This window comes from Colletotrichum tamarilloi (assembly GCF_030869305.1).
Source record: "Colletotrichum tamarilloi strain Tom-12 chromosome Unknown Scaffold_4.1, whole genome shotgun sequence".
NCBI lineage: Eukaryota > Fungi > Ascomycota > Sordariomycetes > Glomerellales > Glomerellaceae > Colletotrichum > Colletotrichum tamarilloi.
Genome location: NW_026849387.1, coordinates 246,892 through 269,325, shown reverse-complemented (window position 1 = coordinate 269,325; position 22,434 = coordinate 246,892). Strand labels below are relative to the sequence as shown.

At 53.9% G+C, this 22,434-nt stretch overlaps 5 protein-coding genes across 5 annotated transcripts; 2 read left to right on the top strand and 3 right to left on the bottom strand.

Annotated features, from left to right (window-relative positions):
• Positions 1-1,395: 1,395 nt before the first annotated feature.
• CTAM01_01733 (uncharacterized protein) lies at positions 1,396-1,706 on the bottom strand (the record flags this gene model as incomplete). Its single annotated transcript, XM_060517774.1, has 2 exons — positions 1,396-1,461; positions 1,512-1,706. 2 exons carry the CDS (start codon positions 1,704-1,706, stop codon positions 1,396-1,398), a joined length of 261 nt encoding a protein of 86 aa, XP_060387308.1.
• Positions 1,707-2,212: 506 nt separating this feature from the next.
• CTAM01_01732 (uncharacterized protein) lies at positions 2,213-7,733 on the top strand (the record flags this gene model as incomplete). The annotated part of the gene is made up of 3 exons (XM_060517773.1): positions 2,213-2,274; positions 2,353-2,505; positions 2,597-7,733. 3 exons carry the CDS (start codon positions 2,213-2,215, stop codon positions 7,731-7,733), a joined length of 5,352 nt encoding a protein of 1,783 aa, XP_060387307.1.
• Positions 7,734-8,854: 1,121 nt separating this feature from the next.
• CTAM01_01731 (sodium/hydrogen exchanger 3) lies at positions 8,855-11,124 on the bottom strand (the record flags this gene model as incomplete). The annotated part of the gene is made up of 5 exons (XM_060517772.1): positions 8,855-9,990; positions 10,047-10,706; positions 10,763-10,909; positions 10,980-11,009; positions 11,079-11,124. 5 exons carry the CDS (start codon positions 11,122-11,124, stop codon positions 8,855-8,857), a joined length of 2,019 nt encoding a protein of 672 aa, XP_060387306.1.
• A 3,153-nt stretch (positions 11,125-14,277) lies between these two features.
• Positions 14,278-16,254, top strand: CTAM01_01730 (general alpha-glucoside permease; the record flags this gene model as incomplete). The annotated part of the gene is made up of 1 exon (XM_060517771.1): positions 14,278-16,254. One exon carries the CDS (start codon positions 14,278-14,280, stop codon positions 16,252-16,254), a length of 1,977 nt encoding a protein of 658 aa, XP_060387305.1.
• A 1,045-nt stretch (positions 16,255-17,299) lies between these two features.
• On the bottom strand, positions 17,300-19,986 carry CTAM01_01729 (uncharacterized protein; the record flags this gene model as incomplete). The annotated part of the gene is made up of 2 exons (XM_060517770.1): positions 17,300-19,761; positions 19,836-19,986. The coding sequence occupies 2 exons, from the start codon at positions 19,984-19,986 to the stop codon at positions 17,300-17,302; spliced, it is 2,613 nt and encodes an 870-aa protein (XP_060387304.1).
• Positions 19,987-22,434: the final 2,448 nt, after the last annotated feature.

Sequence of the window (22,434 nt, the reverse complement as noted above, 5' to 3'; positions counted from 1 at the left end):
TGCAAATTCAACCTTCCGGAACGGATCAACTACGCCCTCTCACAATCGAATCTTTGGCAGCCTATGAGATGAGCCTCTCACCCAGAGTGTTCGCCAGACTCACGGCAATCACTTTTTATGAAAAGCCTCTCAAAGAGCATGATTACCTGCTCATTTGAATACCTTCTCAATATCACCAGATACAACCTGCGCTCGATGGCTGCACTGAACTGATGATAAGTCACTCATCGACGAACAATGAGAGTGAAGGTCTTACTGAGAGTGCACGAGCGCCATACCCAAAGCATGTCGCATTCAACGAGCCAAGCAGTTCGATGAAGTGCAGGATGAGTATTAGCTGACTGTCTTATGAGAGGCACTTTGTGGCACACGAACGACTAACAAACATGAATTGTACGTTCCCGAATGAGAGAACCTTTTCCAGTGGCTGACTTTTCCTCTTCCAGCGCGGCAACTCGGAGGTATGCGACTGACTCGAAACTCACGAACCTTTTTTAGCAGAGCTTGCCCCGCGACTCCGCGACGAGACTATTGAATTCGGGTGTGCGCTGGGCTTTGGAGTTTTTGGGACGAGCACTCACAAAGCGTCCATGGGCCCCGACTCATGCCTCAGGTCTTATCCTGGTTGCCCGACTTCAAGATTGTCGGGCAACGGTCATCAGAAAGTTGCTTTGCTCGCCAACGTTCATCGAATCAAGTGATTCTGGAGTCGAAAATTTCGTCTCATTAAGGGCCAGGTGCGATAGGGTGTTCATCTCTATGGTCCTCAAGTGAGGTTGGAAGATGAGAATTGTCATCATTTACACTGCACCGGCGTCTTCTCACGGCCTGTTGGTGCTGCGATCGACAGCGATGACGATCTCCCAAAGGCAGAAAAAACGAAATCTTCCACCACTACCCAGCCTGACAGCTTTCCAGCAAAGAAAGTCGCATTGCTGGAAGCGAGCCTCGCAGGCAAAGGGCCCCGAGGCTGGAAACATCAAGAGTGGGCTCTTCATGCCTGCGACCAGGTAAGAGGCGATGGCAGAAGAGAGAAAAAAATAAAGCTCCAAGAGTCCAAGCCCGGGCATCCTGGGTTTCTGGGACTTCCAGCATCCAAGCAAACAGCAAGCGCAAGACGCTTGCGCCGGTGGAATGTGACCACAGCAGGGATGCTGATGAGATTGGATGCCAGACGGACCACACACAACGTGGGAGAATTTGGGTTGGTCTAGACGAAAACAGCATGGCGGCAAGAATATGCACACACTCACTCACTGACTGATTCATCGAGCGGAATATGTCGCCAGCCAGCAGCGGCAGAGCAGACTTAACTGGTAGCAGCACACTTTGGCCTGTTCAGCGGTGTTCCATCTGGTTCTGATTTCAACCAGCGGCAATCCAATGTGCATATTGCTAGGTATTGCAGCAGAATGGGTGGGAGGGAGCCTGGGGAAGTTTCTGAGACTCGAAGGTACTTACTTACAAGCGCCTTATCACTTATGCAGCCACTCACCACCTTAGGTCCTAACGTATGAGAGCGAGAGAGACACCTGTCCCCAGCGACATTGAAAGACCTCATCATCTTTTGATGTGCGGACGAGCAAAGGGCGGGTGCAATGCGCCGGCGCTAGAAAAGGGAAAAAAAAAAGCACTGAACACTTCAGGTCGTCCCCAGGTCTCCAAGTTACCCCCAACAGACAGACCCGATGGGCAGACACATCCATCAAATTGCTGCAAGGAAGCGTTGCTGCGTAGCCTGAGTGCGCCGCAAAAAGTTGGAGGGTCCGGTCCAGGCGTCCCCATTGGAGAGACTATCTGGCGTGAGAGATTACCGCACTGTACCATCTCCTTTTTGCCTCCCCCGGTCTTTCATCTTCGCACCGCCCATTCCCCTCGGCTTTCTGTTAAAGCCGGATCCATGGCCTCCTCCCAGGCACAGTGTCCAGATTCTCCGATAACAAATAATTTTTCCCGGGGTGTCTATCAACCCCCCCAATCTAGCAACTGCCCATCAGCCTGTGACTTCCAGAATCACCACCCGTCCAGCGGCGCCCGTAGACCGACAATTTTCTGGTCGACCATCCACGACGGAATTCAATCGCGATCAATTGCCACCACGCACCACCACCACTTTCATCACTTTTGATCGTCGATTTCATCTCCCCAACGCGAGGAAATCATTGTCGACATTCCGTTTTTGCCCAAAACGGATGTCGCGGCAGCTCATGACATGACTGAGGTCGGGCCTGCCGACCGCTCCAGGCTTTTGCGATCCAAACGCGATGAATTTAGGTCAGTTACTGCATCGATCGGTAGAGCTTAATTGTGCGATTCCAACGATATAATTTTCGGCGTGTTGACATTTTTTAGTTCAATTGTAACGTCGAGGAAGCGGAAGCTCCGTCAGCTCTTCGCTGTCGCGACCGAGGGCGATGCACTCCCCACAAACGACTTCGCGAATCCCGACGCGCCGCCAGCCACCGCAGCCGAAATCCAGTTCTTGCAAGGCTGCGATATCTCGCAGTACGTTTCCCTGTTCTTCTCGCGCTTTTTTGAATATTTTTGGTCGCGTATGGCTCTGGTTGTTGCCGCTCGCCGCTTACACGACTTACAGAGGACGAAAGCTCAATGAAGCGAATCTTCCTGCTCGACCTCAACTGCGCTACGATGTCCTAAGACAGTCCCTCGATAACTCTGGCCTCTTTGCACCCGAGCCAGCGCCTGCTCCTCTCGCAAAGCAAGACGCTTCCCTCCCCGAGCCCCAAACGAAGAGCGCTCCTGCGCCGTCGCCAAAGCCGGCTGCAGCTGCATCTAGCGATCCGAATGGCGCTGCATCTTCACCTCGAACACCTGCGATCTTTACCCTTCCGCCCTCACTTCCACCAAAGCCCCCGACGCCTGTGCCTGCTGCGGCGACGCCGAATCGACCCGATGCTTCCAAGCCGCCCACGTTGGCTGCCTCAGGTCCGCCGCCGCCATCACCTGTAGTCGTGCCCACGAAGAATCCTTTGCACGCATCGCGACAAGATGCTACTGAGACAACAGGTGCTGCACTTGTCGAAAAGCCCGCCCCAACACCCCTGCGAGAAAACCCGAATGGCATCCCGAAGAAGACCGAACCACGAAAGGGCGATGCGCCAAATGATGCGCCTACGCAATCCGTTGTGAAGCCACCCGTCGCCCAGCTTCCCGCTCGTCCAGACTTGAAGAAGGCCGAGGATACGACCCCTGTGGCTTCCAAACCTTCAGCCGACTCAGCAAAGGTATTCGACGGAGCTTCATCGCCAGGCTCAACGACGCAAACGGCCGCGACTCCCGCTGTGCATGATGTTTCGACTGATACGAGCCCCGAAAATGAAGGTCCTCAGTATGTGGAACGGCAGGCGACATCTAATGAGGGGGCGACAGCAGACAGTGCAGAGGAGGCCAAGGGAACCGAAAGCGGTGCTTCCCCTGATGAGGATTCGCTCAACGGCAGAATACCAGATGGGCCCGAAGCGCAGCTTCTGCAGGAGTCTATGGCGATGGGCTCTAAGCCAACACCGCCTGTGATCGAAACGCCCGCGAAGAAAGCTTCGTCTCCCACGACACCTGTGCTACCCGCTCCACCTGCGGTTGAACTGAACACTACAGAGCCCACCACCGCAAAGGTCACTACACCAAGCGCGGCCCAGACTGCTGCTCCCACCGCCGAGCCGCCTACGGACCCGTTGGCCAAGGAAATTCCGGACAGCCAGGAGTCTCAGGCTCCTGAGAAGATGGATGTGGATCAACCAGCCGTGGACCAGTCTGGGGGAAAACCTTCCGTCGAGGTACAAGAGGCACCTGTTGGGCCCAATCATACAGAGACACAGACTCCTCAAGCTTCAATCCAGGCTCCACAGACGCCGCAGGATCCAGAGCGAGCGGTAACTCGAACAGCTTCTGGCACAATTCGACAGAAGTCGGTGGCCGAAATATTAGGAGGAACAAGCCCAGAGACTCAAGTGACTGCCAAAATGCCAGCAAGCCAACTCACACCTCTCACCTCCACGCCTCAGTCTCCGCCTTCGAGGCCAAAGACATTTGCCAACAAAAAGAAGGACAAGGAAAAGGCAAGAAACAAGCCTTCTGAAGTCGTGTTTGGTAAGCAGACCAAACGATCAGCAGACAAATCTTTGGTGCCTAGCCAGCAGAAGCAAAGCTTTCTGCCGACAGACGACTATTTTACACCACTCTTTGTGCAAGGTTTTACGCAAACATCAAAGTGGATGAAGCCGATAGAGGTCATCCTCAACCAGTCTCACAAAACGGTTTCCACCCCAGATGCCTACGTCGCCATACAAGACAATCAGGCATGTCGAGTGCTTCGTCGTGTGTATCACCTGCAGCAGCATGACAAATGGTCATTGCGACAGCCAAAGAGGTGTCCGGAGCCTATCCGCCCGGAATCTCATTTGGATGTGCTGCTTCAAGAGATGAAATGGATGAGAACGGATTTCCGGGAAGAAAAGAAATGGAAACTTGCTGCTGCTCGGAATCTCGCGCACGCCTGCGCCGAATGGGTTGCTTCAAGTGAGGAAGAACGCAAGGAGCTCCAAGTGCCCGCGTACATTCCGCCCAAGGAGCAGCCAGTCCAGCCTGAGACTGAAGGCGATACATCCATGGCCGACATCTCGTTGGATGTGATCGATGCACACGCAACTCCCGAGCTAGTACCTTCAGGTGACCTGGATTCACCCGAACACGTCGAAGAGTTACGGGAGGAGATTCTTGAGACTGTAGCCCCGTCTGCGATCTTTGCTCTGGAAGATGACGACGTTGTTTTTGAGCTTCGAAGTTCACCGACCGCAGACCAGCTGCTTCAGGAGCTTCCGATGTACGGAACGCCACTCAAGATCCCGGCGTTTGATTTCACTGTTCCCGAATTCGACCCCGATGCGCACTGGCGTCGCCCTGCTCTTCCTCTGAGCAAGTACGTGGAAGGCGAGATGAAGCTTTCTTCGGACGGACCCCCGAGAAAAAGGAGTCGATACCAGTATGAAGAGGAGGAGGAGGATGATGACGAAAAGGTCGTGTTCGGATCCCAGCCCACAAAGAGGATGAAGTTGCCACCGCAGAATGCTGATGTGGCCCTATTCAACCCCGAAATGAAGCCCATCAGAGACCGTCTCCACGCCGGCCACCAGTTCCGCCCGCCGGCGGAATACCAGATGCCCATGCAAAGCTTTTACGAATGCCGCAGCCCCTCGCAATGGACTTTGGCAGAGGATGACGAGCTGCGAAGCCTGGTTCGCGAGTACTCATACAACTGGTCGCTCATTTCCAGCCTTCTCACGCCTAGGTCCGTGTTCACATCCGGAGCTGAGCGGAGAACGCCTTGGGAGTGCTTCGAGCGTTGGATCAACCTGGAAGGCCTTCCGACGGACATGCAGAAAACGCAGTACTTCAAGGCGTACCAGAATAGGATTGATGCTGCCAACCGTGTCATCTTGCAGCAGAACCAGATCGCGCAGCAACAAGCTGCCGGCCAGGCGGCGGCGCCGACAACGCCGATCGCAAGACGCAGACCGTCAACGCCGCTCAGGGTTGAGCGACGACGCAATCAGAAGCATCTTACGCTGATTGATGCTATGAGGAAGCTGGCCAAGAAGCGCGAGACTGCGGCCCAGAAGCAGCAACATGCCACCCAGATGGCAGCCATGCGAAAGGCGAACGAGGCCGCGCAACCCAGAGGACCCACCAAGACACCTAGGGATTACAGCTTGATGAGGTGGGAGCGCGACCAGCAACTTGCCGAGAAGGTGGCCCAGTTCCATCAGCGCCAGGAGGCTCAGAGACGCATCACCATGCAACAACGAGGTCAGGTTGCCGCCCAAATCGCTACGACACCCGCCGCAGGCCAAGTACCGGCAGGCGTCGCGGGTCAAGTCAACGGCAACATGGCTCGTCCCAATATGCCTAATCAGCTCGCTGTTCCGGGCCAAGCAGGCCGAGGTCGCATGCCCATGCAGGCTCCGACCGCCAATATGGGCGGGGTTCCTGCTCAGATAAGTGGCCTTGTCCCTCCCATGCCAATGAACGGGGCGCAGACGGCTCAGATGCAGGCGGCTCTGCAAGCTCAGCATAGGATGCCGATGCCCAACCCTCAGCCTGATGTTAATCTCATGATGCAAGCGCGGCGTATCTCAGAGCAGCAGCGACAGGCTGTTCAGCTACAACAAGCTCAACAGCAAGTCCAGCAACAGGTCCATCAACAGCAGCCGCAGCCGCAACACCAGCAGGCCCAACAGCAGCAACAGCAACAGCAACCGTCTCAGCAGCAGCAGCAACAACAGCAAATGCACCAGGGAACACCGACGTCTCATGCGTCTCAGTCTCACTCTCCGCCAAACATGCGGCCCGCGTCAGTTAATGGCGTCCACGGCGCCAACGGCGTCAACGGTGTCAATGGCGTCAATGGTGTGAACCAGCAGAGCTTCATTGCCAATGCTCAGGCCAATGCCCAAGCCATGATGGCATTCAACGCTGCTAATGGTGGCGGGGTGGCAACGTCTCCTGCTGGTGGTCTCCATATGCCCAACGGCACTTCGGGCTCACCTCGCCCTCTCACACAAGTGCCGCCGGGCATTCAGCAACAGCTTAGCAACCTGGAAAACCAATATCGGCTCAAGAATCCGACTTGGACACCTGAGCTCGTGCGACAACATGCTACAGAACACCTTACTCGCCTGATGATTCATCAAAGGACGACCATGTCGCAAAATGCCATGAATGCGGCTGCTGGCGGTGCAGGCGCTTCGTCTCCGGGTATTGCCAACGGCATCGCTGCCACGACCAGCCCGCATCAGTATGCTGCTCTTCTTAGACAGCAGCAGCAACAGCAACAAGCGGCAGCAGCGGCACAGAATGGTCAGGCTCAGAATGGGCAACACCAGCAAGCCCACCAACAGCACCATGGCCAGCAACAGGCACAGCAACATCATCAGCAGCAGAATGGTCAACAGCAACATGTGCAGCCTCAGCATACTCAACACCAGCAGCATCAAGCGCGGCCTCAATCCGCACAGCCTCAGCACACGCCGCAGCCTCAGCAGGCTCAGCAGGTTCCAAAGCAGGCTCACACGCCGCAGCAGGCCCAGCAGATTCAACGGCCCCAGTCAGCTCAATCGGCTCAGGCTCTCCACGCCGCACAGTTGCTCCAGGCCCAGAAGCTACAGCAAGCTCAAAAGGCCCAGCAGGCTCAACTTGCGCAGCAAGCTCAGAAGCAACAGCAGCCACAGCAACAGGCCCGACAGTCGCCACAGGTCCAACAGGCCCAGAAGGCGCAGCAATCGCCGCAAGTTCAGCAGGCTCAAAGAGCGCAGCAGTCGCCGCAGGTCCAGCAGGCTCAAAGGGTGCAACAATCACCCCAGGTCCAGCAGGCACCAAAGCCACAGCCATCCCCTCAGGTTCAGCAGGCCCAACAGCTTCATCAGGCACAGAAATCACCGCAGGTTACCCAGCAGGCTCAGCCGCCTCAGCCGCCTCAGCCGTCCCAGCAGGCTCAACAGGCCCAACAGGCTCAACAGCAGACACAGCAGAAGGCTCATCAGCAAGTTCAGCAACAAGCCCAGCAGCAGGCTCAGCAGCAAGCCCAGCAGACCCAACAGCCGCAGGCTCAGCAAGCTCAACAGCAACAGCAACAGCAACAGGCCCAGCAAGCCCAGCAAGCTCAGCAACAGCGCCAAGCCAGTGGAAGCGCTACACCATCCGCTACGCCCGCGCCATGAATGGGTACCAAGGGGGCGCGTTCACGGTTACATGAACGGCATCAAAATCACTATGCGAACAACGACATGAAGGTCTATCGAGAGTAGGAATACCAACCGCCAAGGACGTGGCGGGGGGACAGGCATTGAATCACCATGCCAAAGGAGGCGTCGCGGAGGTCGCGGATGGACTTGCCCGTGGGAGAAGAAGGGCACACACATCCTGCGTAGTCGTCGCACCGCTCGCTGGCCCCCTTAGTTTCTTTGGGAACTGTGGGTTCGTTTTCATCTCTTTCTTACCTGTTTCTCGCTATGAGTAGACGACGGCGTTACTGATTAGACGAGGGTTGGGCGGGGAACACGAGAGGGGGCCAAAGCGAGCGGTTTTTTTGCGAGCAGACGAAAAAAAACAACACCTTGTACATAGAAAGAGAACACACCATCCCACAATTGTGAGAGATTCTCGGCTTGGTTCTTCTTCCTTTTCCCCCCCTTAACCCAAAGATGAGAACGAAAGCAACTTGGTACGGAAAACTAGGTTGTATATAACCACTTTGTAATGCCGAAGACGAGAGAAAAGAGAGGTGGCGGCGGCGGCGGCGGCTGCAGCAGCCAAGGGGATGATGGGATGAGGACTCATCTTACCTTTTGCTTTTTCTAGAGATGGGGAAAAAGGGAGCGAGCATTCGGCTGCCGACGAAAAAAGGCACAAGATGCAAATGAAAGAATTAAGAAAGTTTTAACAAAGATACCTCCACTTCATACCCTGTTCGTGTAAAATACTATGGATTGTGACTCAAGTGCAGCCGTAACCTATTTCACATTAACATATATTCAAGTAAAATTTCACTTTTTTCATCATAGTTTTGCCAGTTGAAATTCCTCATGGCCGCGAGGTACCTGCGGCCAAGCTCTCTATAAAATTATGCGCCCAAAACGCCCGTTTGAATGCGACTTTACACTTCCTGGCATCGCCTCGGAGTGCGTGCGTGCGTGCGTGCGATACATGACCACGTGTCTAAAAGCAACAGGAGAAATAAAACCCAACAAGCCCGCCCTTCCCTTCCCTTGATGACATATACAGAGAAAGAAATGACCATGGAAACCAAAGCCACACGCCATTAACCGACAAACCACTAGTCCTAGACCGCACCCGGCCCGGAGCCAGAGCCGTTGCCGCGGGTGTTGCCGTCAAGCAGTAACGTCGGCTTGATGTAATCCTCGTCCAGCTGCCTGAACAGACCCGCCGCGTCCTCGGCCCCGTGGCTGAAGAGCTGTCTGATGGCAGTCGTCGCTGAAACGTGGTGAGGCGCCACCGAAGTTCCGGCGGCAGGCTCGGTCTGCGCGAGGAGACCACCGGCAGAAGATCCGGTCGCCTGTGAGGCTCCAGGCGTGACCATTGGGCTTGTGCGACGCGGGTCCCGACGGGCTGGGGGCGGGAGGTCCGACGTGTCGATATCGCTTCCTAGGTCCGAGTCCGTCGTGTTGCCGCTCCGTCCCAGCAGATCAGACCTCTCGATCTCAGAATTCTTGCGACTGAGACTCGATTGTCTCTTGACCGGGTTCGGCGAGTGCGAGCCCGAGACATAGCTGCTGCGTTCTGATCCAACCGTTGGCCGAGCGCCGTTGCGCGAGGAAATATTGTCCAGCGACAGGCTGCCGTTCCGCCTAGGATTATATCCGATGCCGGTGCTATTGCGCTTGACATATTGTCCGCCGTTAAACGACTCAATATCGAATTCGTCGTCACTGTCAATCTCATCGACGACCCCGGTGCGAATTCCCTGGATCTCCAGCATGCGCGCCGTTGTGCCGCCAAAGATGATGACCGTTAGCACCACAACCACCAGGACGGTGGCTTTGAGCGCGTAAGAGTTTTCGCCAGTAAGAAGTGCAGCAAGAGCGACCCCGACAGCCCCACGCAAACCAGCCCAGAAAAGCATCGCCTGATAGTTGTAGGGCAACTCATCGCTCACCTCTCCTCCGCCCCTTCGGCGAGCTCTGTAGCGAATGACCCAGTTGATGAGGCGAGACAGGGGGAATACCGCTACCCAGCGAGCAGCGCAAACAGCGCAAACAGTAATGATGATCAGCAGCGGTCGGAACTGCAGCGCATTATCTGTGAACAGCGCTAGACCGAGGTAAATGAAGATGAAGTTCTCTGACAGCTGCGCAAGTATCTGGAAGATGAACTTGGTCGTAAGCTGGGTCCGACGAGACATGTTGAAATAAGCGTAATGTTTCAGCGTTATACCGCAGAATAGCAATGAGACAATGCCTTACATGTTGTTAGCAATATGTTGGTGCAAGGCAGGGAACTATTGAGGATCTTACCAGACATGTGGATGCCATGCGAGAAGAAGTAGGTAGCATACGCGATCAACACAACTAGACAACTCTCGTTCTTGGGGTATCGTCGAATGTAGGTGAGTTTCAAAAGCAATGCCGTCATAACTCCAACGAGCACACCAATCAACAAACTTCCAAAGAAGACGATCAAGAAGATGCCGATACCCTCGAAGAAGCTCAAAACGCCGAGCTTGGAGGCATCGCCTTTCTTGTACTTTTGCGCCGTCTCGAAAATAACAATAGCAATGGCGTCGTTGAGGATCGATTCGCCAAAGATGATGGTATACAACTTGGGGTCCACCTTGTATGAATTGAAGATGGCCAAGATAGTGACAGGATCGGTGGCCGACAGGGTCGCGCCCACAGAGATGGCGTCGACGAAGGACATGCTTATGGACTCGACTCCTGTCAATGCATAGAGCCATAGAATGAGGCCGATGACGACAGCTGACAGAAAGGTTCCGGCAAAAGCGAACGTCAGGATGGTGCCCATATTCCTAAAGAAATTGGCCTGGTGTAACTCGTAACCGGAAGCAAGGATGATCGGTGGTAGTAGTAGGTTGAAGAAGATTTGGTAGTCGAAGCTAATGAGGTTTCGGATCGAATCGCCAGAGGTCACGAGCAAGAGCAGTCCCACAGTCATTCCTACGGCATGCGTTAGAAGCCATCGCGTACTAATGTAATAGGCGACGGGGACGAACCAGCAAAGATGGAGATGACCGTCTCGTGGACGGCCTCAATTTTCCTCTCTTGGAGGAAGTAGCTCGTCAAGAAGGCTGTAATGAGTAGCATGATGGAAATAAATAGCGCCCATGCGGCGAAGATCTCCTTCTGTGAGCCATCGGAGCCTGGTCGACTTGCGGTCAGTCGCAATGGTCGGGAGCGCAAGGGCTGAAGGGGATCTGGTTGATAGCTTACCTTCAGGGTCGCCCTCTTCGGCGGCACGTTCTGGCAAAACAAAGTCAGCTTACGCAGCCTCGAGGCCTGCGAGAGGCAGAGTGTTAACATGCAACATACGGACAAGGCGCAAGGCCGTTCCCGCAATATCCGTCGCGGAAATCATATCGTAATGGCGGTTTCGCGACGATGTGGTTGTTTATGGGTTGGTGACGGAGTAGGATCCAGAGTCGAGAGGAAAGCTGGGCGACCGGCGGCTCGCGGGTGAGCTCCGAGATGGGCGGATGGCGATCATCAACAGGGCAGCTCGTCGTCGTACGCCGCAGGGTTGTGAGCTGACGACGAGAGTCTCTGGGTCGGTAGCTGTTTTCGAGATGTCGCCAAGTTTGAATGCCAATGCGGTCGAAGGACAGGCAGACTTTAGCAAAAGGCCAGTTCTGATGTAAGGTTCGTAGAGGTGTCCACTAGAGGTAGACAGATGCAGCGCAGGTCGACAAGCAGGACGGGACGGGAGCCAGCCACTGGTCGGAGGCTGCAACACTGCGCAATGGCAGGAAGTGGCTCTGGAGCGATGCGGTGATTGGATGGGTGCTGTTTGACGGGCGGTTTTGCTTGCGTAGCCTCGGCGGGGTGGTAGAGTTACAATCGAAAGCGGGCGCGTGTCACTAGCTGATGGCGGAAAACGCAGCGCCAAGCGCAGATCCTAAAGTACCGGGTACTGCGGGCCCAGACGATGTTAGCCTGTATCCGTACGGATAGTGTACATAGTAAGGTATAAGGTAAGGTATGGTAGCTCGGGGCCGAACCCGGTGAGACGGAGTGGTGGACACGTCGAGGATTAGGTGCCTTACCTTCGGCCACTTGAATTCCGATAAGACTGAATGTGCCGTTTGTGTCAAAATGTGACTGTTATTCTACTTCTTCTCTTGTATTGCATGAATAGTTGTTGTGTTGCATATCATACCTTGATGCATAATGAACGTCGGCAGCAAGGAGTGCAGTCCACCTCATGCAATGGAAGTGGTAGGAAGATTGGGCCGAGCTTGGCCGCTGCCTGCAGGAAGCATGACTTCATTTGACACGGCACGTGCTCGTGAGGACCAGTTGAGGTCGACGATGAGGTGCCCCACCATGGGTCGATGTAGAACTCGGGCAATTACTGGGCCCAACACAGCTGAGCACGTCCATGGGCAGGCAGTCGGGTTCCATGCCACCCATTGTGGCATTGCATTGCCTACAGACGCAGTAAGGTAAGCATCGTGGGATCTGCCCCATTGTGTACGGGTTCTCCGCAAAGTGAGAAAGGCCCATTGTTTTCCCCAGCTTCCACGTCCGCGGGGGCCGTAAAAAAGATCCAGTGGAAACACAGTTGTAGGGACCATCCAAGCTGAGGGTGTTGTGGATGTGGACTGCCGGTAAGACATCTGACACTTGAGGGTGCTGTGGCAGGACTTGTTGGGAAAACCGGGGTAGCACTTGATCAAGATCCCTCGTGAGGGCTCATCAGCCGGATGGAGGGCACCGTCAGCCGGAGACGGCTGTTCTACCACACGCAGAGACACGGGGTTGCGATCCGAGGGGGGGCCAGATGAGTGAGATAGGCAGATGGTGAGATGGTGAGGTGGTGCCCTATCGTACCTGACTTTTGCCTGAAGATGGCGTATGCAGCGACCACACGAGGCCTACCCGTGTCTGTCTATGTTGTTGTAGTTTTTGTCAGAGAGCAAGTACTGGTGGAGGACCCTATGCACGCCCATCAAGTCTGTTGTGTTTTTAGTGTTCTCTGTCCTGGTCTATTCCCATTCTGATTTTTTCCCAACCGTGAGGTGATGAAATAGCAACGTCGGTGTGCAGATTGTCTATCCCGGGTAGCAGCAGCAACCCATGCAGTTCAAGCCCAGGTAGGTACCTAAGAAAGGCGGGCGTTTCGTCTGGGACAACTACCTCAAGGTTGGGAAGTCGGGACTGGAAGATACCCCTAAAAAAGATAGGAGGAAATGTAGCGGCCCAGCATCTCAGTACTCGGTGGAGGTGAAGGAGCTACGGGCATGACGTACTGAGTGCGGGGGCCACCCCGGGAACAGGCCAGGAAGCAAGGTCGACGGGTGTCGCTCTCTTTCACCGTCTCTGTGCGATGCCATCGCGACTTGGGCCGTCACCTCATGCCCATAGGCAGTGTGTGTTAGACTCTCGGCCCCGCCATTTTCCTGTCTTTCTTTCTTCCGTCTTCTTCTCTTTCGCCCTTCCCTCTCGTCCGTTCCAAGCCATCTCTTCTCCTCTCTTCCTCATCCGGAACCCGCGCCCTACTAGCCGTGGAAGATCCCATCAATTCCACCACTCAACTTGCTCGGAACTAGGCGAATAAATAATAACATCTCCTTTCCCTTCCCTCCCCCTCACCATCTCTTTTCAACGTTGCATGTGTCTCGACCATCAGTTGCTCTTCCTTTTCGCCACGTGCAGTCTTTATCCATCCGACCACGCCAACCTAACCTGCCCGAGGTCGCATTTAGCTGCTTTCCCCGTCCAGTCTCAGGCTCCCTAGGCCATCAAGCAAAGAGACGGATCGAGACAACGCTTCAGTCCGTTCACCATCAACAACAGTTGTATTCGTATCTCATTCGCCTCTCTCCGCCAGTTCATCTGCAAATTCGCCCCTGGTTCTATCTACCACTGCCAACGGTCCCAAGACGGTGCATTTGGCTGCCGCTCTCCCGCTGTCCGCTACATTGCTTGTCGAGTCGAGACTCGGAACCAGGCCTATTCTTACCCTACTAGCAGGTACTCGGACATCCAGGCGCAACCCTAGCACACCACCTCAACAGACGGTACAGCTCCTCATTTGCCCTTGCCTGCATCGAACCGCATAGCCTGGGCTCGAATCAGGAACCGACCTGCACCAGACAGTTGGTCATTCAGCCAGGGCGCAGTTTCCAGCCCAGCGAATGACGCACACTCCTGCCACTGCTCTGTCATCGTCAGAAATCGAATCACCTTGTACCAGCAGCCCGTGTTCGGGGGTCTCGTGGCATCCTCCTACTTGACCGCGTGACAACACAACTTCTTTTTCTGCCCAACCCGGCAACGAACAAACACTTGTCATTGCCATTGCAAATTCGATCCGCCATTTATATACTCTTCTGTCGCCTGTCAATTAGCCGACCCAGTCTAAAGGTTCGTCAGTCAATCGATCGAGCCGACCTCCCCGCATTGAACGAACGCTTCCCCAGCTTGCCCCGCTAGTGGGCCTGTCCGAAATCGACTTTCCGAATCGCTTCACTTCCGAGTCGTCGCGGCTTGACGCTCAACGACCGAAGATATGCCTTCATCTCAGTCTCAGTCCCCCAGGAGGGGCCGTCCGATGCCATCAATCGCCCAGAGCACCGAATCTGCACCGTCGAATCCCAAGGAGAGAGGCGTACGCAGCGAGCGATCGCCGCTGCTCTCCTCCAACAACGACGATGAAGGCTACTTTGATCATCATGCGGTACTGGCAGCGCAGCAGGAAGATACACAGCAAACCAAGAGCGTATGGTACCTGATTCTCCTGACCATTAGTATCGGTGGTTTGCAAATCGCCTGGTCTGTCGAGTTGTCCAATGGGTCTCCCTATTTGCTATCCCTTGGATTGAGCAAGTCGCTGATGGCCCTGGTGTGGATTGCTGGCCCGCTTACCGGCACCTTGGTTCAGCCCTATGTCGGTATGCTCAGCGACAATTGCCGACTCTCGTGGGGCAAGCGGAAACCCTTCATGGTTGGCGGGGCTATCGCGACTATCATCTCTCTAATGTTCCTGGCATGGACTAGAGAAATTGTAGGTGGTATCATGAGCCTCTTCGGCGCTGATGTCGAATCTGTCGCCGTTAAGAACACCATTATTTGTGTGGCCGTGGTGGGCATTTACGTCCTCGATTTCGCCATCAACACCGTGCAGGCTTCTATTCGAGCTTTCATCGTGGACTGTGCTCCGGCTCACCAGCAAGAAGCTGCCAACGCCATGGCGAGTCGCATCACCGGTTTCGGAAACATTGTCGGCTACATTGCTGGCTACATCAACCTCCCTACGTACCTTTGGTTTCTGGGTGACAGCCAGTTCAAGGTGCTATGCGCCATCGCCAGCATTGCCCTTGCGGCGACTATTGCAGTGAGCACCACGTTGATCAAGGAGCGCGACCCTCGACTGGAAGGCCCGCCAGCTTCGGGCAAGCCTGGTGTGTTCTCCTTCTTCGGCAAAATCTTTAAATCAATCAAGCGTCTGCCGCCTCAGATCAGGAGGGTTTGCCAAGTCCAATTATGCGCATGGGTCGGCTTTTTCCCGCTTCTTTTCTACACCTCCTCGTATATTGGTGAGATTTATGTTGAGCCGTACCTGGAGGCTAACCCCCACATGACGCCGGAGGAACTCGATCAGCTATACGAAAGAGCAACTCGTATCGGAACCTTTGCTCTGCTCATCAATTCCGTCGTCAGCTTGCTTACGAACGTCTTTCTCCCCTTTTTCGTCGCACCCACCTACGACAGTCAACCACTCGGTGATCTCCCAGGAGACAGTGACAGTGGAGAGTTCGGTGATGAAAAGGCGTCTTGGTTGGATCGCCTGCAGATCCCCGGGTTCACCCTAAAGCGGGCTTGGTTTGCATCTCTGATTCTCTTCTCGGGCGCCATGTTCTGCACCGTCATTGTTCGTACGGTAGAAGCAGCCACGGCCTTGATCGGTTTGGTCGGAATTACCTGGGCTATGACACTTTGGGCACCCTGGGCCATCATCAGCGCCGAGATCAGCCGGAGGGATGCAAAGATTCGCCAGAGAAAGCAAAGGCAATTCAGCCCCAGCAGAGGCGATGGCCCGGCGTCGCCCTCCACCGTCGACTCTACCGCCGACTCAGACCAGACCGATTTGAGCGACAGTGAGGAGGCAGACCAGGCCGGCGTCATTTTGGGCATTCACAACATGGCCATCGCTGCGCCCCAAATCATTGCCACCGTCGGATCCAGCATCATCTTCAGAATTTGGCAGAAGCCTCGCGGTACTCCAGGCGATCACTCCATCGCTATCGTATTAGCCCTCGGCGGTATCGCTGTGCTTATCTCTTCCTTCTTCGTTGCGAGCATCAAGGAAAGCGCCTCCTTGCCAGCAGACGCCATGGTCGCGGCCGAGGAGGGTGATCCCGCCACTCCCGGAATCCGTCCCGGCACGGGTCGCAGCCGCAATAAGAGCTACGAGCATCTCCCGCGAGCCAGTATCAAGCGTGCGACCCTCACGAGGAACAAGAGTTTTGGTGGTGCCGAGTATTAAAAGTGCTTGGAAATACACTCATTTGGCGTTGGGTTTTGCGGCGCTTGAACGAAGGGGAACGAGGTTTCCACTTTGTAATTGGGTTGGATTTGGGAAACATGCAAGGAGTTTGGGCATATGACATGACCACCGAGGCGGAAAAGGGTTTGCCACGCCACTTTTTCTTCTTCTTTTCACTTATGAATTCTCGAGTTGGGATGTTTCTGGATCGGTTCACACGGAGCGCATCAAGGGAGCAACAGCGATGGTATGATGGGGAACGCATAGGGGCGATTTTCCTTTTGTCCTTCACCACCACTTCTAGAATGCGAGAGGAAGAAGGGGTCATGAGGCTGTAGACCACACGATACATAAGAAGCAGCTTTAGCTGCTTAGAATGATAACGGCACGCAGCCGACACAATAACATTCCAGATGCAGCGATGGCCATATTCACTTGCGTTGTTTAGCGATACTGTGCGAGGTTACATGTAGACATAAAACGTTGATGAAGTGATTCTTATTTTATTTTTTTGTCCAATTATACCCACACCTCATCCACCATTCTTTGCGTTATTCTTCTCGTACAATCATCTCATTCGGAAGAGTGGCCTCCGTCCACCCTCCCATACATTTGTGAAAAACGGCAACAACACACGAGAGATGAACAGAGTCTGATTCTCTGACTCCCACGATGTGTATGAGAAGATGCCCCCCCAACCGGTTTCATGCCGCAAAAATCAAACATGACCAAACTCCTTTCGGGGGGTTCGAATTTGAACCCCCCGACCCAATGCATTCTTTCTCATTTCGTGTTTCTTCTGCTCTCCTTCGCCTCATAGCTTGCTGTTCTGCAATCAGATCATACTTACCGAACCCTGTTATGTTCGGTAGAAGAGAAAAGGGTTCAATATTGACGTCGTCTCGGTCGTGATAGAGGGTAATATAGGCGGATGAGGTGTAATGGACCTCGTGTGGAAAATGCGTTCGTCGTTTGCGCTTGCGGTTGTGGCAGGGTTTTTCTAAAAAAAAAAGCTCTTTTTCTACCCCTTAATCTAGAGGCAACTTTAATCAAACATGTCGGCGCCCGTGGGGCGACTCGCGCTGCTCCGTCTACGCTCCTGCCTGCGTCTACGACGATTATCGGCTGCTGCGGTTTCGACGGGGTTAGTCTTCAGATTGTCTGCCGCGCTGGGCGAAGGGCTCATTTGGCTCCATGTACCGTGGGTATTCTCGCTGCCTATGCTCGAGACGTTTCCTTCACCCATCATCACGCCCGGTGGCGGCGGCGGTGGGCCGCCAGAGTAATATGCCGAGTCTTTCGGTTGCCGCCCCGCGGCGAAAGCAGGGTTCGGTGGTGGTAGACTGCCGTCTCGTCCTCCGGTCTCTGCTAATCGTTCTGCTGCTGATTCTGCTCTCCTCTGGCTCGAGTCCCGACGGTACCGCCGTCCGCTGCCGACTTCGCTGCCGTAGAGACTGCTCACGGATCCGGCCCGCCTCCTCCTGTCCCCGCGCCTGCTTGCTGCGGCTTCTTCCTCCGTCAGCCTCCGCAGCGTGACGTTCCTATCCTTGTCGTCATGGACTCGGACCTTAACGCTCACAGGTTGCGAGCGCTCGGACTGGGCGCGGTGGCGGCGGGCGTTCTCTTCGGCGGCAAGAACGCTCGCTGATGCGACGGCGGCGGCGGCAGCTTCTTCGCCGGCTCGCCTGCGTTTGGATGAGTCGCGGCGTCGGGGCCGGCCGCTAGGCGAGCCGTAGACGTCGGTTTCGGATTCACGGTGAAGAACGCCTGCTGGGTCGGGAGGCATTGAGGGCATGCTGATACCGGACTCAACGACTTCGTGTCTGGAGTAAGTTGTGCGGGAGTGGTCGCCGACTGGGTAGATTCCTGGAGCGCCAGGTGGGGGTGGGGGACCGGCGGAGAGGGGTGGCATCGGTGGGCCGCCGTACCCGGTACCGGGAGGTCGAGGTTCCAGTTCGGAGGATTCGGTCATTTGTGTGATCTCGGTGCTCAAGGCAGACATGGGAGGTCGTGGCCGACGTCCGCTCATGCGGCGGGAGCCTCTCCGATCGCGGGAGGGCGAGTGGAAGCCGTCTCCCGTGTACCTCGAGCCTGTGATACCAGATCTCATGTCCTCCTCTTCTCGGATTCTTTGCTCCTCGGCGCGCTTCGCCTTCCGGTCGGCCATTTTCTTGGCGAACCATCCTAGGCCCAGGCCGGCGAGGATGCCCTTTCCGGCCCCACCGGCGGCGGCGGGCTGGTCTTCTCTCCGTCTGGATGGGCTGACGTATGACGAATATTCCGAGTCCTCGAAGCTGTACTGCGATCGGGTTCTGGCGTGTGGTGGGCGGTTGGTTCGCGGTTCAGCGGCGCTCAGAGCCGCGGCTGCCGCTGTCGGTCCTCCAGGTGCTGGCAGGATGGGGCCGTCTCGGGGACGCCTCGGTGGCGGAGTGTCCTCGGTCCAATCCGTGTAATCAGTGTATTCGCTCGTAGCAGGGTAACTTCGACTCGGGCGGCGTCTCGGGGTCTCAACAGATACGGCCGAGTACTCTTCGTCATAAGTACGCTTTTCCTTGCGCTTCATCAGGTTCGACACGAGTTTGCCAGCGCCTAGGACAGCACCAATGCCGGCCAGCTTAGACAGGAAGCCTCCCGACTTCTTGTCATCCCGTCGAGAATCGACTTCGGTGAACTTTTCATCTTCGAGGTATGTGCCTGAGCCCCGTCTGGATGTGAGATAGCTCGCGGATCCACGCCGGGAACCGATAACCTCCGGCCCACGACTGCGGCTCCTTGATCGCGATCTCTCCCGGCTGAGCTCCTTCTCCTTCTCCTTGTGCTTCTTGCGACTGAAGAGAGCGGCAATGGTCGCACCCGCGGCGAGGGGCGCCAGCCATTTCCGGTCCTTTTTGGTCTTCTCAGTGTAGACGTCGCTGTAGTACTCTGACTCGGTGATGCCACTCGGGCCTTCGGAGCGACCTCCACTGATGTAGGTCTCACGGCCACGGTGGTGGTCTGCACCCTCGGCGCGGTAGCTCAGGATAAAGTAGATGAGGAGCAGAAAAGCCAGCCAGAGGGAGAAGATGATGAAGGTCCACTTGGGCGAGCCGTACAGGGTCAGACCGAGAGGAACCTGGATGATGCCGAGAAGCGCAATGAGTCGACCACTCCAGCGGTGAAACATTTTGCGGAGCGAACGTCCCCTAATATGTCTCACAAGCCGGCCGCCGATGATTTGGAGGAGGAACATGATGAAGATGGCGAGGCCGATTGCGTGGTGGGGGTTGGTCCAACTTCTTTCGGGGCCAACGGCGAACCAGCCCAGGACGAAGACGGCGACGAGCATAAGCGCAGCGAGGATATTGAGTTGGGCATGGTAAGGTATCGCGTAGCCTGGTTTCGCTGTATAGAAGCGGGCGGTAAAGACGGATAATGGCACGATGAGGAGGAAGATGATGGCGGCCATGACGCCGTGGGCGAGTACGAGAGTATGGTACTGAGCGACGGTCGAGAAGCGATTGCCCATGCCTGTGGGTGGTCGCGTGTTAGTCGGGCAGGCTGCCACAGCGAATGCGCCGTGTTTGAGAGTAAGGTATTCTCACCATTGTACTGCATCGTCTCAAAATTGAGGCCGACGAGGTTAGGCAACAAGAATGTGTTCTTGCTAAAGTCCCAGGTACCATCACCAACGGTCATGGTGTTGGAGTCGTAGGAAGCGACGCCGGGCGCCGAGAACCCATCTGCCGGCGCCATGATGGCGACGACGGGCGAAGCGGACCTTCAGTTCGGGGTCGATAGATTTGAGGAATGCGGGATTGACTGATTGCGTTTGGTGTCTCTATCGTGGGCGACTCGACTCGAAAGGAAGGGACCCCCGAGGAATGTGTTTGTCTTGGAGGGGGGTTGGGAGGGTCCCTGTGAGCCGGTCGGTGAGACGTCCAGAGGTGAGTGGGGGTGGTTTCTCGGTGTTGGTGAAAGTGTGAAGCAAAAGAAGACGATTATTCTTCTGCTTCAACTCAGAAAAAAATTGAAGTAGAACAAAGAAATCTCTCAAGATAGACCTCAGGTACTATCTTTAGTGAAGAGAGACTAAGGTAAGGTAAGGCAAGGCAGGCGGTCCCAAGAAAAAAGAGAGAGACGGGCGGGAGGAGTGGGTTGGCCAGTCTGTGAGCTCACCACCCAGCGGCAGCAGCATCAACCTGGTTCCAGTTCCTGAGTACCTTGTTATCGAAGAAAGTTAATTCTTTCTAAGTCATAAGTACAAAAATATAGTTTTAATAAAATAGTATAGTACTTACTTAGTATTTAAATTAAAATACTTTTTTAAACTTATTATAAAAAAAAATAGTTATATTATTAATTATTTATTATTAAAGTCCGTAAATAGCGCTATAGTTTTAATTACTATAGCTTTAACTATAATAGCTTTGCCTATAATAAGTAAAAAGTCTAGTTATAAGTCCTTTAAAAGCCTCTTATTAAGAGCTATAAGAGCCTCTAAATATACTAAATTAAAATACTTATTAAAATATTAATAATTAAACTAACCCTATAATAACGACTTTAATAAAAGATTTAAAAAAAAATACTAAAATCCTTATTATTATTAAGTATAATTTATAAAATATAATAACGTAGCCATAAAGTATTATTAATATATTTTATATTAAAAAAAGTATTATTAATATTAATAAAATAAATAGGGCCGTATTAATATAGTACCTCGGCTTTTTTTTATAGCTCGAGGATAATTATTTTAAATAGTATTAGAAATTTATTAAAAAGCTCTTTTAAATACTCTAGTATATTTATTATTATTTCTATAATAATAAGATTCTTAATACTTATATATAAAAATAAATTATTTATTTCTAAATAATAATACTAGCTTATTAATAAGCTATTAAAACTACGATTTTAGTAATCCCTTAACGAGGGAGAGGGTAAAATAAAAAAAAGGATAGGAGACTTATAAAAAGGGTTAAAGTTAAATAGTACGGAATTCGAGGGCAGGGTAGCGTCTACATGTACTACGGCAATCCTCTAGTAATGCAAAACGATGGAGTTAAACAGTGCTGGTTCCAGTTCCAGGTGTCAGCGAAAAGACGGTCCTTGCAGACTCGCAGACGTGGTTGCGCGGGGTAACGCGGTCCTCCTTGGCGCCACACCCCTGGCTCAGCGACGGTCAGCAGCTTATCGATAGGTTGAAGCTCTTATCGCACGTGACGGATTCCACTTATTTAGGAGAGTTCTCCATAGAATCGCGCAAACAGGTGGCTGGGGGTTAATTAATTTTTGGATGAACCTGGCAGGCGCGATTATCCGTACTTCCTACCCAAGTCTACCGTAGGTAGGTACGAATATACGTTCCTGCCTTTTCTCGATGATGGCGATTTTCTCAACACAGGGCAAGATGAAACGGCGAGGAAAGAAGACAACAGAAAGAAAAAATGCAAGAAATGTCTCGGATGTAGCAATGAGTCATCTGTACCCGAAAAGAAGCTGCATCTTAACGGAACCACCGAACCAGCAAACAGATGCAGCAGCCTGTGCCTGGATGCTTCAACATCAAAGCGTTGTCGGTTTGTCCCACCGTCGGACACGTCAAGCTGCACAAGCGCAAGTGGCTTTGCAACGTCACCCAACCTCACACACACCTTTGCCCGACTCCGTTTTCCCAGCCATTCAATAAGCATCCATCTACGTACTTTTTGTTTCTCCTGCCTCCCGTTTTCTCATTGAGGCTGACATTCCGCATTTACCCCTGAATACGAGAGAGCCGCAAACCTGCATCACCTTTCTCCTTTTCCATGCATATCTTGGAAAATATAGTCACCGCCTTTTGATCCATTTGCCTTGAAATGCAGTTTTCTCCATCTTATACGGGCCGGTCCGCTTCTTCGCCTTGCATCTCTACTTTCCGAGGTCTTCGTCCTCCCCCCGTCTGGTCTCCGCCGAGCTGAGTTTGTTTCAAGAACAGACCGCGACTCTGAAAACATGAGGCTCGCCGTGGCCGCCACCTCGAGCTGTGGAGGCCTCTGGGCCGGTTTGCCAGGCCACGAAAAGAAGAAATCCACTGTTGGGCACGAACAACGTTTGTGTCACTCTCGGAGTCATGGACACTTTGAGAACCCCGTCCTCTTTCACAGACCACTTCGGAAACGCGGCGAATGCAGAAGGGAAAGGAAGAGTCATTCACTC